The sequence below is a fragment of the Ranitomeya imitator genome, chromosome 2, assembly GCF_032444005.1.
Source record: "Ranitomeya imitator isolate aRanImi1 chromosome 2, aRanImi1.pri, whole genome shotgun sequence".
Taxonomy (NCBI): domain Eukaryota; kingdom Metazoa; phylum Chordata; class Amphibia; order Anura; family Dendrobatidae; genus Ranitomeya; species Ranitomeya imitator.
Window position 1 is genome coordinate 419,775,143 of NC_091283.1, and position 16,549 is coordinate 419,791,691.

Consider the following 16,549-nt stretch of genomic DNA (forward strand, 5'->3'; position numbering starts at 1 on the left):
ACTTGTGGGACTATAGGTCCCAGAACACCACATCACTTCAGGCTGGCAGCGCAGAGTCTTCTCCTCTACGACACACATATCGTCCATTCATCACAATGCCGGACTTTGTCTTATGACCACAGCCATGCATGCAACTGCTATTCACTATCATGGCCTCAATACACCACTGTGTGCATACTGGGGAGACCATGCAGCGCCCCCTACCTGTTACATGGGTCACTGCATCACAAAGCCCCCCCTTCTGTTCAAACTTGTGGGGTTGAACATTTGTCTTGACCCAGGGGCTTCATGACCGGGTACCCAAGTCACTTTGGCCTACTAGTCGAGAGGGCCCTCTCAGTTGGGTTTGGGCATCACGGTCAATCTGGCGTCGCAATCCCCTTGCACCCATGTGACCTGTCTGGACTGACTCTTTGTCAACACGTCCGCTACCGGGTCTTCCCTGTTATGACCTGGTGGTTAGGAGCACCTGGAATGACCTGATAGTTAAACCTCATACAGGACGAGCTCTGGGATGTGGGAACTCTGCTGACCGCAAGCCCTAATCCTATCACACACACTAGAAATAGCCGTGGAGCGCTCCTGACCAGACCTAGGCGCCTCGTCACAGCCTAAGAACTATCTAGCCCTAGAGATGGGAAATAAAGCCTACCTTGCCTCAGAGAAATTCCCCAAAGGTAAAGGAAGCCCCCCACATATATTGACTGTGAGTAAAGATGAAAGTCACAGACGCAGAAATGAAACAAGTTTCAGCAAAGGGAGGCCAGACTTACTAAATAGACAGAGGATAGGAAAGGTAACTTTGCGATCAGCACAAAAACCTACAAAAGACCACGCAGAGTGTGCAAAAAAGACCTCCGCACCGACTCACGGTGCGGAGGGACCACTCTGCATCCCAGAGCTTCCAGCTAGCAAGACAAAATCATGATAACCAACTGGACAAGAAAACAGAGAACAAATAATGACTATCAGGAACTTATCTTCTGCAGGAGAAGGCAGGTCACCAGAGAGATCCAGGAGCGAACTGAACAAATGCAAAAACATTGACAGCTGGCATGGAGTAACGATCTGAGAGGAGTTAAATAGAGCAGCCAACCAAAGGATAAACCACGTCACCTGTGTAAGGAACCTCAGAAGCCGCAGCTTCACTCATAGCCACCAGAGGGAGCCCATAGACAGAACTCGCCGAAGTACCATTCACGACCACAGGAGGGAGCTCGACAACAGAATTCACAACACTTCCCCCTAAGTCACTCAGCCCTGAGCTATCTGAGGAGACACTGCATCTTTCACCCAACTGGGTACTCCCACCCCTTTGTTTTTCCACATTTTGGATGGAAAATGGCCACCATCTTCCATCAAATGGGCGCAGTAGTCCTGTAAGGCGCCATCCTTCAACCCTTTACTGCTCCATTTCCTTCAGATATACCATGCGATATTCCAGCAGAGTCCACCTTTGCTAAGACTCTCCACTGTTCCTACAATGAAGAAGGGAACCATACCCTTTTCTCGGGGTAACTGGTCTTCGTGGACACCAGGTATTCTCAACCTCACCACTCCAGATTTGTCCACCATCTCTTGCATGGCTTGACCACTCCTTCCAAAGACCTTCTTCACCATAAAGACGGGTACCTGTATTACCCCCTCCTGCAGACTCCGAGCTTTCCTCATAAGCTCCAGCCGCCTAGCAGCATCTTCATTCCTCAATTGGGCCATCCACTTTGTGCGCACATATCTCAAGTGCATGTCACTCAGGGTGGCTATTCTATTTTCGCTGTGACATCAGTTGTGGACAGTACCGCTAACTGACTTGTTTACGGGATCCAGTTCAACTTACAGGCCCCCACAGCTTTCTTAAACCCTTCATGGATAGACTCCCTGGCACATGCCTCTCTCAGGTCTTCAGGTACGTCTATCATGCACTTGAACAATGAAGTCTCCTTCTCTTCTGCTGTCAGACACCCATCTTGTTCCGCTTCCAGAGCTAACTTCTTCTGAATGTCACCTGCTTTTAGATGTTTGGCCAGGATAGACACCTGCTGCTCCATCTTCTCCCAGGCTGCTTTATTCATTGACTGGCTTTCTGCCAGGCGATCTCTGAGCTCCACCACCTCTTTCTCTAAGGCCTCCACACGGCGCTCAGCAGCTTTTCTCCGAAGCTCCTCTTGCTTCAACCTGGTATCCACTTCAGGCCCCACTCCTTTGGTGGCCTCCTCCCCACCTTCCCAAGGTGCAACTGGTAACACCTCTTTCCCTTTACGTCTCCGGCTACCAAAGGATTTGTCCTTCTTTTGGGTCTCTTCTTTACCGTGCTCCCCTACTTCCTCAGAGTCACAGTCACCCTGGTATTCTGTGTCATACCCCACAGTATGGCGACCCCCCAAGTCACACTCTAACTGGGTATCAGCTCCACTCTGTTTAACCACCACATACTTATCTACCAGATCATTACCAGTCAAATTGTCGCACACTTCAGGTGACTTCAGGTTAGTAAGTTCGGCAGACGCACCTTTTCCTCTGGTCACCCTTATACCTGACCCATCAGTGTTGGGAGGTGTTTCTGCCAACGTCATGTCACTAAGTTGGGCCCGTTCAAAATTTTCTTTGGTCATGCCCAGCTTAGGTCTGTCAACTCTAGGGGGCGCATTCTCAACATTACTACCTCCCATACACATAATTTTCACAAACACTTTACCCTTTTTCCACCAGTCCCACAGTGCTTCCAAATCTTGTCCTATTACCATAGGACACGGCAAGTTTGGGACTACAGCCACCTCATGGTACGCGGAAACATCAGCTGCGACAATGTAGAGAGTGGCTACCTGAAGACCTTTAGTGTCCCCACCCATGCCACTTACTTTCGCCTTTGTCCCAGGTGACACAGAACTTCCTGGAAGGGTCCTCAGCAAAGACGCTTCCCTCTCCGGGTCTAACAACCCCCGCACACGCTCTCCATCCAGCCAAAAAGGACACAGTCATGACTCGTCACTGATCGCCACCCTTTTTTTTGGTTCCGCCCCCTTTTGGGCAAGTGCTCCGTTTTTTGACACCACCCCTGTCCGGGTTACAGCCCCTTTTGGGATTCCACCCCTTTTTGGGCTACTATCCCTGTTCGGGTTGCCGCCCCTTTTTGGGACCCCACCCCCATTTTGGCAACCATCCCCGTTTGGGTCCCCGCCCACTTTTAGGGACAACCCCTTCCCTGGGGTACACCCCGTGGACTTCCCCATGGCAGTCAGGTCCCAGTTCGCACAGTACACCACTTAGTCTCTGGGCTTGTACTGGCCCTTTAAGAGTCTGCACGACCTGAAGGAGAAAAAAAAAATTTTTTTTTCCTTTTTTTTTTTTAAATACGTCAATTCACCAGCTCCCGCTGGTACTGCCACAGCTCCCGCTGCAGTCACATACAACCGACCACAATCCACTGCCACTGCAGCTCCGCCTGCTGCGGAACCTCTTGCTGCAACTGCAGCTATACTCCACAAGGCTCTGCATGGCTCCTCCGCAAACTTCGTGGACCCGCCAATCCACAGCAAGCTGCTTGTCACCTTCGTGGACCCGCCGATCCACAGCAAGATGCTTGTCAGCTTCGTAACCCCGCTGAGTTACAGCCAGACGCAATCTTCGTGGCCCCGCCGAGCCACAGCAATTAACTCTGAACGTGCCACCTGGAACATTGCCCGCATTCGAATGCCATATGTAAGATTGCACTTACTAATGGGTAGGGGATTATTCGCTTGGCACGGGATTGACGCAGTCAGGCACGATTTTTTCAAACAAAACAGTCCATTTGGTTTATTATGGTGTCATAAACCATATCAAAAGCAGTCCATTTACACCCTGGACCAGGACATCACATCCAGTCTCAGATCCTTAGTCTGCGGTAACTAAACACGCTGGTCCACCTTTTGACCAGTTGCCGTGGGTTACCACACAGTTCATATCACAATTAGCACCAACAGACTATGGTACCTTCTGGGGGCTCCTGCCCCACCTGCTGACTCCTTGTCAGTCCTCTCTCTTGGGAAGGCTGCCTCACGGGGATCATCAACTTGCCTGGTCAGCACACATTAGTCAGTCCAGACCCACCAAAGGACTGTAGCTTCCCCACACAGTAGCTGGCACTGGCTCTGCAGATACCTGTCCTCACCTCATGCTGTTCAGGGATCCGGCCCTACTCCCAGGACCTCCCAACACCCAGGTTACTCAGGATCACACAGGTGGCCAGTCCGGGTACTATTCAGGACATCCATCCCCAGCTGGGACCGTCCAATACCCAGGCCACCAGGTCTGAAGCCCCACCATGTGCTCTTCAGAAAGCCTCCTCCCAGGTCTTCCAACACAGGCTTCAAACAGGAAACTCACAGCCACATACACAGGACCATGTGACCCACACCCTGGTCACATTTATACCCTTAAACCACTCCCCTGGGTGGCAGTGTGGGTGTGTGGCTAGTTTGTCCCGCCCATCTCACATAACTAGCCCTGCCAAACTTCCCATGACTATTATACACATGCATCATACTTGTGGGACTATAGGTCCCAGAACACCACATCACTTCAGGCTGGCAGCGCAGAGTCTTCTCCTCTGCGACACACATATCGTCCATTCATCACAATGCCGGACTTTGTCTTATGACCACAGCCATGCATGCAACTGCCATTCACTCTCATGGCCTCAATACACCTCTGTGTGCATACTGGGGAGACCATACCTGTTACATGGGTCACTGCATCACAGCTGAGATTCCTCCACTGCGTCGACGCACTGAGCTGCTTTGTAAAGCACTAGCAGCACTGCTCTCAGTTGGACTGGAGAAGATGATGGAATGTCTTGGAACTCCCGCTTTTTACGCTCCCGGTTCAATGGTGTTATGAGGGTTTGCAAGTTGTCCCGGTAGCGCGGATCTAGGAGGGTGTACACCCAATAATCAGCCGTATTGAGAATGTGGGCAATGCAGCGTTTGTTTCTCAGGCACTGTAGCATAAAATCAACCATGTGCTGCAGACTGCCAACTGGCCAAGAAACGCTGTCCCCTGCTTGAGGCATGATCTCTGCCTGCTCTGCATCACCCCACCCTCGCTCTACATACTGACTACTGGAGCATTGTGTAACTCTCTCCTCCGTAAAGATATCTTCCTCCTCCATTGACTCCTCCTCATCCTCCTCACAAAGTGTCCCCTGCCTGTGAGGAACCACGTCGCACAGACTTTCCAGAAGCAGATGGCATTTCTACCTCCTCATCGTCCACCTCTTCCATAACCTCATCCCTTAGCGCTTGCAGTGTTCTTTCAAGCAGGCAGATAAGGGGGACAGTCACGCTGACTAGTGCATCATCTGCACTCGCCATCCGCATGGAATCATCGAAGGCACGCAAAACCTGGCAGATGTCCTTCATAGTGGCCCACTTAGTGGTTGTGAAGTCTGAACGGCGCGCAGGGCGACTTCTTTGTGCCTGATGCAGCTGGTACTCCATTACTCCTGGCTGCTGCTCACACAACCACTCCAACATATGTAACGTTGAATTCCACCTGGTGGGTAGGTCACATATGATGCGATGTTCCGGAAGGCGGAATCGGCACTGCAAGGCGCGATCTTGCCATGCTGGAACGCCGCAAGTGAGCAGACTCTAGGCGGACCTTGTGCAACAGTGCATCAAGAGCCGGATAGTCCCTCAAAAAACTCTGCACGACCAAGTTGAGCACATGTGCCAGACATGGGATGTGAGTGAGGTTGCCTAGGGCCAGAGCTGCCACCAGATTTCGGCCATTGTCACACACTACCATGCCTGGCTGGAGATTCGCTGGCACAAACCACACGTCACTCTCCTGCTTGATGGCATTCCAGAGATCCTGTGCTGTGTGGCTTCGACTCCCCAAAGAAATTAATTTCAGTAAGGCCTGTTGACGTTTGGCCATGGCTGTGCTCAGATCAGTCGTAACAGGTAAGAGTTCACGGGTCAAGGTGGAGGTAGACCGTGACGGCTCCTGCAGCGATGATTCAGAGGAACTGGAGTATGAGGAGGAAGCAATGTGTACAGACTGGATTCCTGCAATCCTTGGAGTTGGCAGAACACGTGCAGAGCCACTCTGAAGATCTGTACCTGGCTCCACAACATTTACCCAATGGGCAGTGAGGGAAAGGTATCGTCCCTGTCCATGGTGACTGGTCCACGCATCGGTGGTGAGGTGGACCTTGCTACTGATGGCGTTTAGTAGCGCATGTTTAATGTTTCCCTCCACGTGCTTTTGCAGGGCAGGGACGGCTTGCCTGCTGAAATAAAAGCGGCTGGGCATGTTGTATTGTGGGACTGCCAATGCCATCAAGTTACGGAAGTTGTCAGTCTCCAGCAGCCTGAATGACAGCATTTCAAGGGACAGTAGTTTTGCAATGCCAGCATTCAGAGCCTGTGCTCGGGGGTGTTTTGCCGAGAATGGCCGCCTTTTCTCCCATGCCTGTGCTACCGATGGCTGTAGACTGGGCTGGGAGTGTGAGGATGACTGGGAACGTGTTGCTGTAGGTGGAATTACACTGGGTCTCTGTACAACAGTGCCAGTGGTTCTTGCATGGCGATCCTGTGAGGAAGCCGAACCAGCTGTGTGTGAGCTGGAGGAAGAGGCTACAACACGAGCTGAAGAGGTGGTAGGTGCAGCTGTTGGTTGGCCCAGGTCTTCAGTGTGTTTTTGTAACTCCACCACGTGCTTCTACATATTTATGGTATTGAGGTTGCTGACACTTTTCCCTCTTTTGACTTTCTGATGGCACAGCTTGCAGTTGACAAAGCAAATGTCATCTGCAACTGTGTCAAAAAAGGACCAGGCACTGCAAGTCTTGGGAGCGCCCGTTTTGGCTTTTGGAAGAGGCATGCTCCTAATGGGTGCCGAAGTAGAGGCTACAGGCAACGCAGTCTTCCCCCTCCCTCTCCCTCTTTGGGCCGTTCGGGGAATCTCTTCCTCTGAGCTGCTCCCACCACCTTTCTGTACCTCACGCCATGATGGGTCAAGGACCTCATCATCTACACTACCCTCTTCCACCAACTGCTTCTCCTGGGTAGTCTCGGCAGCACAGTACGCACCAGAATGTGGCACCTGAGTCTCATCATCAGATGCGTACTGAGGTGTGCTGACCGTAGACACTGGCCCACCCGCCTCTTAAGATTCAGAGAGACAAAGCTGTTGGGCATCACTGCATACTGCCTCTTCTTCCATTTCTGGAATGCTGCTTGGCTGGCCCCCTCTTTCCAAGCCAAGAGATTCAGAGAACAGAAGTAGAGATGGCTCCTGTCTGGGCTCTCTGACTGCCTGGGCAATTTGGCAGGTGGTGAAGAGACAGATGGGTGCTCTCCAGTGCTCTGTGCCTGAGAGGATGTGGCACTAATTGAAGTCGACGCATTAGCTGCCATTCATCTGACAACGGCTTCAATTTGTTCTTCCCGCCACAGCGGGGTACGGCAATCTCCTACATGAAGGACTGTTCCCTGCTGAAACTGGGGGATGATAAGTCACCGGTGCCCGCAGCAGGCACAGAATCCCCACGTCCTCTTCCTGCTCCATGCCCATGACCACGTGCCTTACTCCCTGCCTTCTTCATCTTGGTAGACTGAGAAAGATAGGCAGAAAAGTACTAAGGGCTTAGTGTGCTTATTCCTGAACAGCTCCTAACAGGTATAAGAAACACTAATTTTCTAAAGTGTGGACTAGACTTTACAGTTGTGTATGCCACATTAGCTCATATTATAGTGGAGAGTTTGGTGAACTTTATTATCTTTTTTTTTTTTCAGAACAGACTACAGAGTGAGCTGCACTCACACACAGACCGTGCAAACAGCCGTGAACGGCGCTGCAAGCCCCAAAAAAGCTCTTCTATGTACTCCTATGTAGTGTTTTTCCACAATCTAGCAGGATACGGATGGAAACCTACTAATAGGCTAAATTTGAAAAAAGGTGCAGCAGGCAGCACTAATCGAAAAAAGGACAATGTAACAGTATGAGACAGTGACGCACCCTGAGCTGACTACAATCGGCTGTGGCGGCAGAACAGACTACAGAGTGAGCTGCACTCACACACAGACCGTGCAGACAGCCGTGAACGGTGCTGCAAGGCCAAAAAAAGCTCCTCTATGTAATCCTATATAGTGTTTTTCCACAATCTAGCAGGAGACGGATGAAAACCCACTAATAGGAGAAAAACTGGAAAAATGTGCTGCACGCAGCACTAATACAAAAAAGGACAATTGAACAGTATGAGGCAGTGACGCACATTGACCTGACTACAACCAGCGGTGGCTGTAGAACAGACAACAGCGTGAGCTGCACTCACACACAGACCTTGCAGACAGCTGTGAACAGCGCTGCAAGGCAAAACCAAGGTTCTCACACAGCGGTTGCTAAATTAGCCTGGGTAAAGCACAATGAAGCATATCGCTATCTCTAAACTGACCCTCAGTCAGAACACAGCGTCCTGTCCCTAACTGAATTCACACCAGAGTGAACCAAAAATGGCGGCGGCGACTTTTATAGTGCATAATGACATCATTTCAGCAGCCAATCACAGCCATGCCAGTAGTTACATGCCTACCATGCAGAACAGGATGTGCCAACACTTCTAATCATTCCTAATTGGCTGATTTCAGGCTCTTTGAATTATGGGAATTTCCGATTCCGGTATCCGATATACTGAAAGTATCGGAACTCGGTATCGGAATTCCGATACCGCAAATATCGTCCGATACCCGATACTTGCGGTATAGGAATGCTCAACACTACTCACCACACATCTAGATAAGTTCCTTAGGGGGTCTACTTTCCAAAATGGTGTCACTTGTGGGGGGGGGTTCAATGTTTAGGCACATCAGGGGCTCTCCAAACGCGACAAATTGCACAACAACTTTTGGGGTCCAATCTCTCCTGTTACCCTTGGTAAAATAAAACAAATTGGAGCTGAAGTAAACTTTTTGTGAAGAAAAGTTAAACGCTCATTTTTTGTTAAACATTCCAAAAATTCCTGTGAAACATCTGAAAAAAACTTCTTGAATGTGGTTTTGAGCACCTTGAGGGGTGCAGTTTTTAGAATGGTGTCACACTTGGGTATTTTCAGTCGTATAGACCCCTCAAAGTGACTTCAAATGTGATGTGGTCCCTAAAAAAAAATGGTGTTGTAAAAATGAGAAATTGCTGGACAACTTTTAACCCTTGCAACTCCCTAACAAAAAAAATTTGGGTTCCAAAATTGTGCTGATGTAAAGTGGACATGTGGGATATGTTACTTATTAAGTATTTTGTGTGATATATCTCTGTGAGTAAAGGGCATAAAAATTCAAAGTTGGAAAATTGCAAAATTTTCAAAATTTTCACCAAATTTCCATTTTTTTCACAAATAAACGCAGGTAATATCAAAGAAATTTTACCACTATCATGAAGCACAATATGTCACGAGAAAACAGTGTCAGAATTATCAGGATTTGTTGAAGTGTTCCAGAGTTATAACCTCATAAAGGGACAGTGGTCAGAATTGTAAAAATTGGGGGTAAAGGGGTTAAGGTATAACCAAAAGTCTGGCTCTAATAAGTGAGGGCACTCGAGATGTACATGTGTCCTAGCAATTAGGTTGGGTAACTATCCTCAAGTTATTTTTTTGATGACCACCGACTCACCACTCTAGGTATACTTTAAAATAGTCTACTTTCTAGCATTAACCTAGTTTTGCCTAGAAGAAGCAGTAAAGACATCCTTGTACATAGGTTACGTGCCTCATCTCAGTACATAGCTAAAACAGCTTAAAAGAAAAGATGCTACATTTGATTTCTACACCCAAAATTCAAGAAAATTGGGACACTGTGTAAAATGTAAAGTATGCAATGATTTGGTTATTTCTTATAGCCATATTATATTCACAGCAGAGGACAGAGCCAAGATAAGAAATTGAAAGCTAGGTATTTTTTCATTTAGTTTGAAATAAAAAAAAACTAATTTAAAAATTGATTGCAGCAACACATCTCAAAAATATTGGAAAAGGATTAAAAGCATGGAAAAGTAAGTGCTACTAATGGAGGGTCAATTTTTAACTAATTCACATGTGTATAAAAAGATCAAATTAGGCAAAGTTTCACAGAACCAAAGATGTTCAGAAGTTCTTCATTCTGTGAACAACTGAGTCTATAAATTGTTTGGCAAATTCAGAAATGTTTTCCCCAACATAAAATTGAAAAGATGTTCAATAACTCACCATTTACAGTATATACCATCATCAAGAGATTCAGAGAACCATGTGCACAAAAGACAAGGCCTAAGGTCAATATTGGATGCTTGTGATCTATGGGCCCTCAAGCAACCCTGCATTATAAACAGGCAGTTGTTCATGTGACTGCCTTGGCTCAAGAATATTTCCAGAAATCATTGTCTGTGAACACAGTTCACTGCGCAATCCGTAAATGCAAGTGAAAAAGTGAAAGCTCAATCATGTAAAGAAGAAGCCTTATATCAACAAAATGCAGAAATCATGGCTAATTTAAAACAGACTGATTAATCTGACCACAAAAGTTCCATTCTACCTCAAATTGTGAAATCCTTTATGGAAAACTTGTACATTATGTCATGCAGGTTCAGAAAGAGAGGGACCATACAGCTTATCAGTACACATTTCCCACATCTCTGATGGTATTCTTATGGCATAGTCAGCTTACACATCTTGCAAGGCACTATCAACGCTGGGCATTGTATGAAGGTTTTAGAACAACATATGTTCCAGAAAATGTTAATTTTCAGGGAAGGCCTTGTATATTTTAGTAAGACAGTGCAAAAGCACATACGACACCACATCCATAACAACAACATGCTTTTGCAGAAGAAGAGTTTTGGTGATGAACAGGCTGTCTGCAGTTCACTAATAGAAAAAAATTGGAGGATATGAAATGAAAAATTAGCAAAGAAAACCTTGGACTGTGGAGGAGCGAGAATCGTACAACAGGCTAGAAAGGTGCAACATTCCTCTCCCAAAACTCCAGCAATTGGTCTCTTCACTTCCCAAGCATTTAAAAAACTATTATAAAAAGAAGAGAAGATGCTAATAAACAGTGGACACGGCCCGGGCACAACTTTTTTGAGATGTTTTGCTGCCATCAAGTTCTAAATGAGTTAATTTTTCCAAATGAAATGGAGCAATGTCTGATGTTCATCTGATGATCTGTGTTCTGCTGTGAAGAAAATATACATGAGAGATTTCCAAACCATTGCATTCTTGTTTTCGTTACATTTTACACAGCTTCCCAAATTTTTGGGAATTGTGGTTGTGCTTCAATACAAATTAAATTAGTCACTGACCACTCCTAGTGGAGCTCGGATGAAGTTAAACAGGTTATTTGTGATGTTCAGTAGCTTCAGAAATGTTTTGTCATCATAGTCCCATCTTCTGCCAAACACAACCAAGTTTATAATGTTGTTCACTGCACATCCAAGAACTGCATGAGGGTTGAAAGCTTCACCTGGAAACAATTGGTAAAGAGAAATAAAAAAATATGAGTTTTTAGAGCACACTTAGAACTGTGGATGTTAGGAATTAACTTAATTGTCTGAGGTAGCACTTTCCAGAGAACTAGGACAGCACAGGCAAAGTCTTGGAGAGTGGTGCGGGACGTTCAGTTATTAGTGGGTGTTAGCCTAAGACCATTAGTAGAAGGCAGAGGACAACGCAATAAAGGATGAGTGATAAAGAGGTAAAAGAGGAGATGTAGAGTGAGGCAGCACTCTGAAAACAGTTGTAAAGCTTAAGGAGAAGATTTAGGGTACTGCATCACTGCTGAGTGGACAAGTAGGGTTATAAACAAAAATAATGGAGTGCTTGTATGAAGAGTTTTGTTGGTGTCATGAAGAGTTTATATTGTCTCCTGAACAGGATGAAAAAAAATGTAGTTACTGGCACTGGGTGGAGACAACTGTGTAGCGATTGGACAGAAATATGAGCTTGAGCTCTGCATTCAGGAATTATGGGGAGAGAGGAAAATTAGCGGGGTGAAGTTCGATTAACAATAAGTTGCTGTAATTAAGAGAAGCAATTAGAGATTCAATAAGAGTTGTTTCTGTTTCTTTATAAGACGAGCAGGCTCTGAAAATATTTTGAGGTGCAAGTAGGTGTGAGAGGTGCGAGAGTGATTGGATATGGAGTGAAGCAAAGATCTGCATCAAAAATAACCTCACAAGTAACATACAATTTATGTTTGTAGAGACCTGATCTGAAAGACCTGAGACCTGAAATTTATCGTTTTTGTAAAACCACAAGAACTTGTTTCAGCAATAAACCCATCTTTCCACCTAATAGCCCTATGTCAGTCGGTTCAGTCACCGCCAAAACAACGTTAACAAGGTCTATGCGTGTAGATGCTTGAAGTTCAACTTACTAAGTGTACAATAGAAATATACCAGAATGTAATCTCATGGACTTTATTCATCCATTTTCCCATCACCATCTTCTGATCTAATCATCCATCTCTCTCATCCAGGGTCGGACTGGCCCACCGGAGAACTGGAGGATTCTATGGTTGGCCCAGGCACTGACACCTGCTGGCAAACAGGGCCGGCAGCTACCTAGGACCCCCACTGCTCCAGGGGTCTCCAGCCAGTGACATATCACTTATAGTGGCACACCATGCAGCTGCTATGGGGCCCATGAGTCAGGGGGGCCCACCTGGTGCCAGCAGAGCTGCAGCAGGAGACAGGAGGCACAAGTCTGTCCCCTTTGCTAAAGAAAAATTAATATTCACTCTTCCCCATGCCCCCATGGGCATGTAGAGGGGTAATATTAATTTCACTGTAATAGCTGGCAATCTTAGCCGCAGGCTCGAAGGTGGAGGGGGGCCCCTGCAGGCGGCTAACACTGAGGGCAACATGGTGTGTGTCTGCAGGTGAACATGCAGAGAGGTGTGTGTAGGTGGGGGAGAGGGCAATGATATGGATGATGGAAAGGACAATGGAGGTGGTGGGGGAGGAGGCAACGATGGTGGTGGAATAGGCAATGATGGGGTGGTGGGGGAGAATGCAATGATAGAGGTGGTGGGGGAGAAGGCAATGATGGGGTGGTGGGGGAGAAGGTATTGATGAAGGAGATGGAGAGAGCAATGATGGGAGTGGTGGGGGAGAAAGCAATTATGGGGGTAGTGGGGAGAAGACAATGATGGTGGTGGAATAGGCAATGATAGAGGTGGTGGGGGAGAAGGCAATGATGGGGTGGTAGAGGAGAATGCAATGTTGGAGGTGGTGGAATGGGCAATGATGTGGATGGTGGGGGAGAAAACAATCATAGAGGTGGTGGAAAGGGCAATGATGGTAGTGGGTGTGAAGGCAATGATGGAGATGGTGATGAGGACAATGGGGTGGGGTGGAGGGGGAGAACAATTATGGAGGTGGTGGAGAGGATATTATAGTATATGAGGGTTGCATTATATTCTATGAGGGGGCTACATTATATTCTATGAGGGGGCTACCCCAACCCTTGCTACATAATTAAGACGTGTACTACCTTGCTATTAGCGTGTTTTACCACTCAGTTGATGGTATTTATTTCTACGTAGCAACATAGTGGGCCCCAAGAAAGATTTTTTTCTGGTGGGCCCAAGGTGCTCCAGTCAGACTACTGAGTCTAGCATCCTCCAATTCTCAAGATCCATATACATACCTCTACCTTTTTATTTCTGATGTGTGTCTAGTAAATTGTTTATATTAGCTCCTTTTACCTACTACATCCCTTTCTATGATTCTTTGAAGCATGATTGAAAAGCAATGTCTGACTGTCATTTCTTCATTTTCATAGATTTTTTATTTATTATTACTTTTGTCAGATTCAAGTTATTTCTGTGACTATTGTGGGTTTTTCTGTCGTTAAGCGAGGAGTACCAACAATTTTGACCATGTGTGTGTGTGTATATGTATATGTATATATATTAGATTGTAAGCCCTCGCGGGCAGGGTCCTCTCTCGTCCTGTACCAGTTGTGACTTGTATTGTTCAAGATTATTGTACCTGTTTTTATTATGTATACCCCTCCTCACATGTAAAGCGCCATGGAATAAATGGCGCTATAATAAATAATAATAATAATAAATATATATATATATATATGTATATATAGACCCAAGTATAGGCCGAGACACCTAATTTTGCCACAAAAAACTGGGAAAACTTGACTTGAATATAAGCCGGGTATGCATTATCCCCTCATCCCCATCCTTGGTATGAACAGCCCCCTCATCCCTTTCATGGTGTGCATAGCCTCCTCATCCCTATCCTGGTATGCATTATTTCTCATCCCCATCCTGGTATGCATGGTTCCCCATCCCTATCCTTGTATGCATGGCACCCTCATCCCTATCCTGATATGCATGGCACCCTCATCCATATCTTACTATGCATGGTTCCCATCAAGAAAAGCATAAAAAACAAAACACTACTTCCCCTCCATCTTCTGGGATAATGACTCGAGTATAAGCTGAGGGAGGCGTTTTCAGAAGAAAAAAACTCGTCTTAGAATTGAATATATTTGGCAAATATGTGTTTGACATCTATAATCAGTGCTTCACATGAGTAGCTTACGGTGCATGTAATTTACTAATAAATAAATAATTTTCTTTAAAAAAAATGGTGTGGGATCCCCCAAAATTTTATTAAGTAGCAAAGGATAAGCGAATAGTGGAAGGCCGATGTTTGCCTGGGAAAGGGGTAATACACATGGAATTTCCCAGGTTATTAATATCAGGTCACCGCTGTATAATAAGCCTTTCCTGATTATTAAAATGGGAGACCCCAAGAAAGACATAAGGTCCCTATAGTTAAAGCAAATCTGTCAGCAGTATTGTGTTCAGTAAAGTACTGGCACCGTCAGGTTGGCTCCATTATACTGATTAAAATGATACCTTGGTTGATGAAATCTGGCTTGTGGTTGTTGTTTAATCTTCATTAGCAGTTTTCAATTAATGAGATTCTCATGCTCCGGGCTGGCCTGTGGGGGGGGGGGGGGGTCTTCATGTGGTACTTTGCTTACATATGCATCTGCATGGCTTATGACAGGTCACTGATACCTCAGTGATCTGCTCCCTGTTTTACACACTGCATAGAATATTGTGTGTAAAAAAAAAAATAACATTCATCACGCAGGTGTCGGCGGCTGTGCCTGTGCTGCTGTAGCATGATACACTGGATAATATGCATACGTTCATTTGTGAAAATGACGCCGGCGGCAGTGCCTGCACAGTAGTATATATCGCATTCTGATAGATGCAACTGTGCAGGCACCGGCGCAATTTTGCTAGAAGAAAAAAAATTAGTCTCCATTAAAATGGCACCGGCGCCTGCATAATAGCATTTGCATGATGATTGATTTTTTTTTTTAACACAAAAACATCAGCTTCCAGGCACCCCAGAAAAAGAGCATTCATAAAATGTGCTAATTCTGGTGCTTAGCCTCACTCTTTCCACTTGCCCAATCCATTGAACACTATGTCCTCTGTAAAAAATAGTGATAATAATAAAACAACATCATTCTTACCTGTCCCCAGCATGAAGATAATAACCATTTGTCTAGCTCTGCTACATCTAGATGGCAGGCTGAATTGTTACATGATGTGACCATACAGCCTTACAGCCAGCAGAGACACTGCAACTAAGTGACTTACAGTGACGTGACAAAGTTGAGCAGAGTTCATATCCAAAAAACTCCTTTCATCTCAATGATGTCACTGTGAGTGTGAGAAAGTTTTCACGCTCGCGGTGCAATCAGAAAGTTCATTGGAGTTCACAGTTAATGAACTCCTTTCACCTCAAACACATCAGTGCGAGCGCCATGGGTAAAGTTCTAGCCATGCTCACTCTGATGTCATTGAGATTAACTGAGGTCATTGACTGTGAACTCCGATGACATTTCTGATGGCACCACGAGCGTGAGAACATTCTCAAGCTCACGGTGGAGTCTGTGAGGTGGAAAGAATACATTGGATAAGAATTCTGCTCAACTTTATCATGCCACTACGAGTCACTGAGTTGCACAAGCATGTGCAGCTCAGTGTCTCAGCTGTATAGCACGCTGTATTATCGCATCACGCAACAAATTAGCCTGCGATCTAAATTTTTTTTAACGTCACTGAGGAATAAGAGGATAGCGCCGCCCTGTGGTAGCAATTCCCGCGGGCGCCGCACACATCAAATCGCCGCATGCGGACACATCCGCATACAACGCATGTCACTGCGTACCCAATGTTAAGCATAGGCACGCAGGGAAATGCAGGACGCAGCCGGCAGTAGGCGGAGCCTGGGTGGAGCTTCACTGAGGAAGCAAGGATGAAGTATGCTGCCATCCGTAGCGCACAGGAATGCAAGTCTGAAACCAGCCTTAGGCTACTTTCACACTAGCGTCGGATTCGGCCCATCGCATTGCGTCGGGCCGAGATTCCGATGCTAGCGTTGGATGTGCTGCACAACGGGTGCAGCGGATGCATTTCTCCAGCACATCCGCTGCCCCATTGTGAGGTGCGGGGAGGTGGGGGCGGAGTTCCGGTCGGAAAAAGCG

The 16,549-nt window shown here is 46.5% G+C and overlaps 1 protein-coding gene and 1 long non-coding RNA gene across 2 annotated transcripts in view; one reads left to right on the forward strand and one right to left on the reverse strand.

Annotated features, from left to right (window-relative positions):
* LOC138664259 (cytochrome P450 2G1-like) overlaps window positions 1–16,549 on the reverse strand; it is a 357,037-nt gene that overhangs the window by 271,762 nt on the left and 68,726 nt on the right. The window contains exon 4 of the mRNA XM_069750800.1: window positions 11,320–11,480. Within this exon, the coding sequence (XP_069606901.1) occupies window positions 11,320–11,480 (161 nt within the window). The remainder of the gene's footprint in view (window positions 1–11,319; window positions 11,481–16,549) is intronic.
* LOC138664260 (uncharacterized) overlaps window positions 1–16,549 on the forward strand; it is a 268,604-nt gene that overhangs the window by 218,339 nt on the left and 33,716 nt on the right. The window lies entirely within an intron of this gene.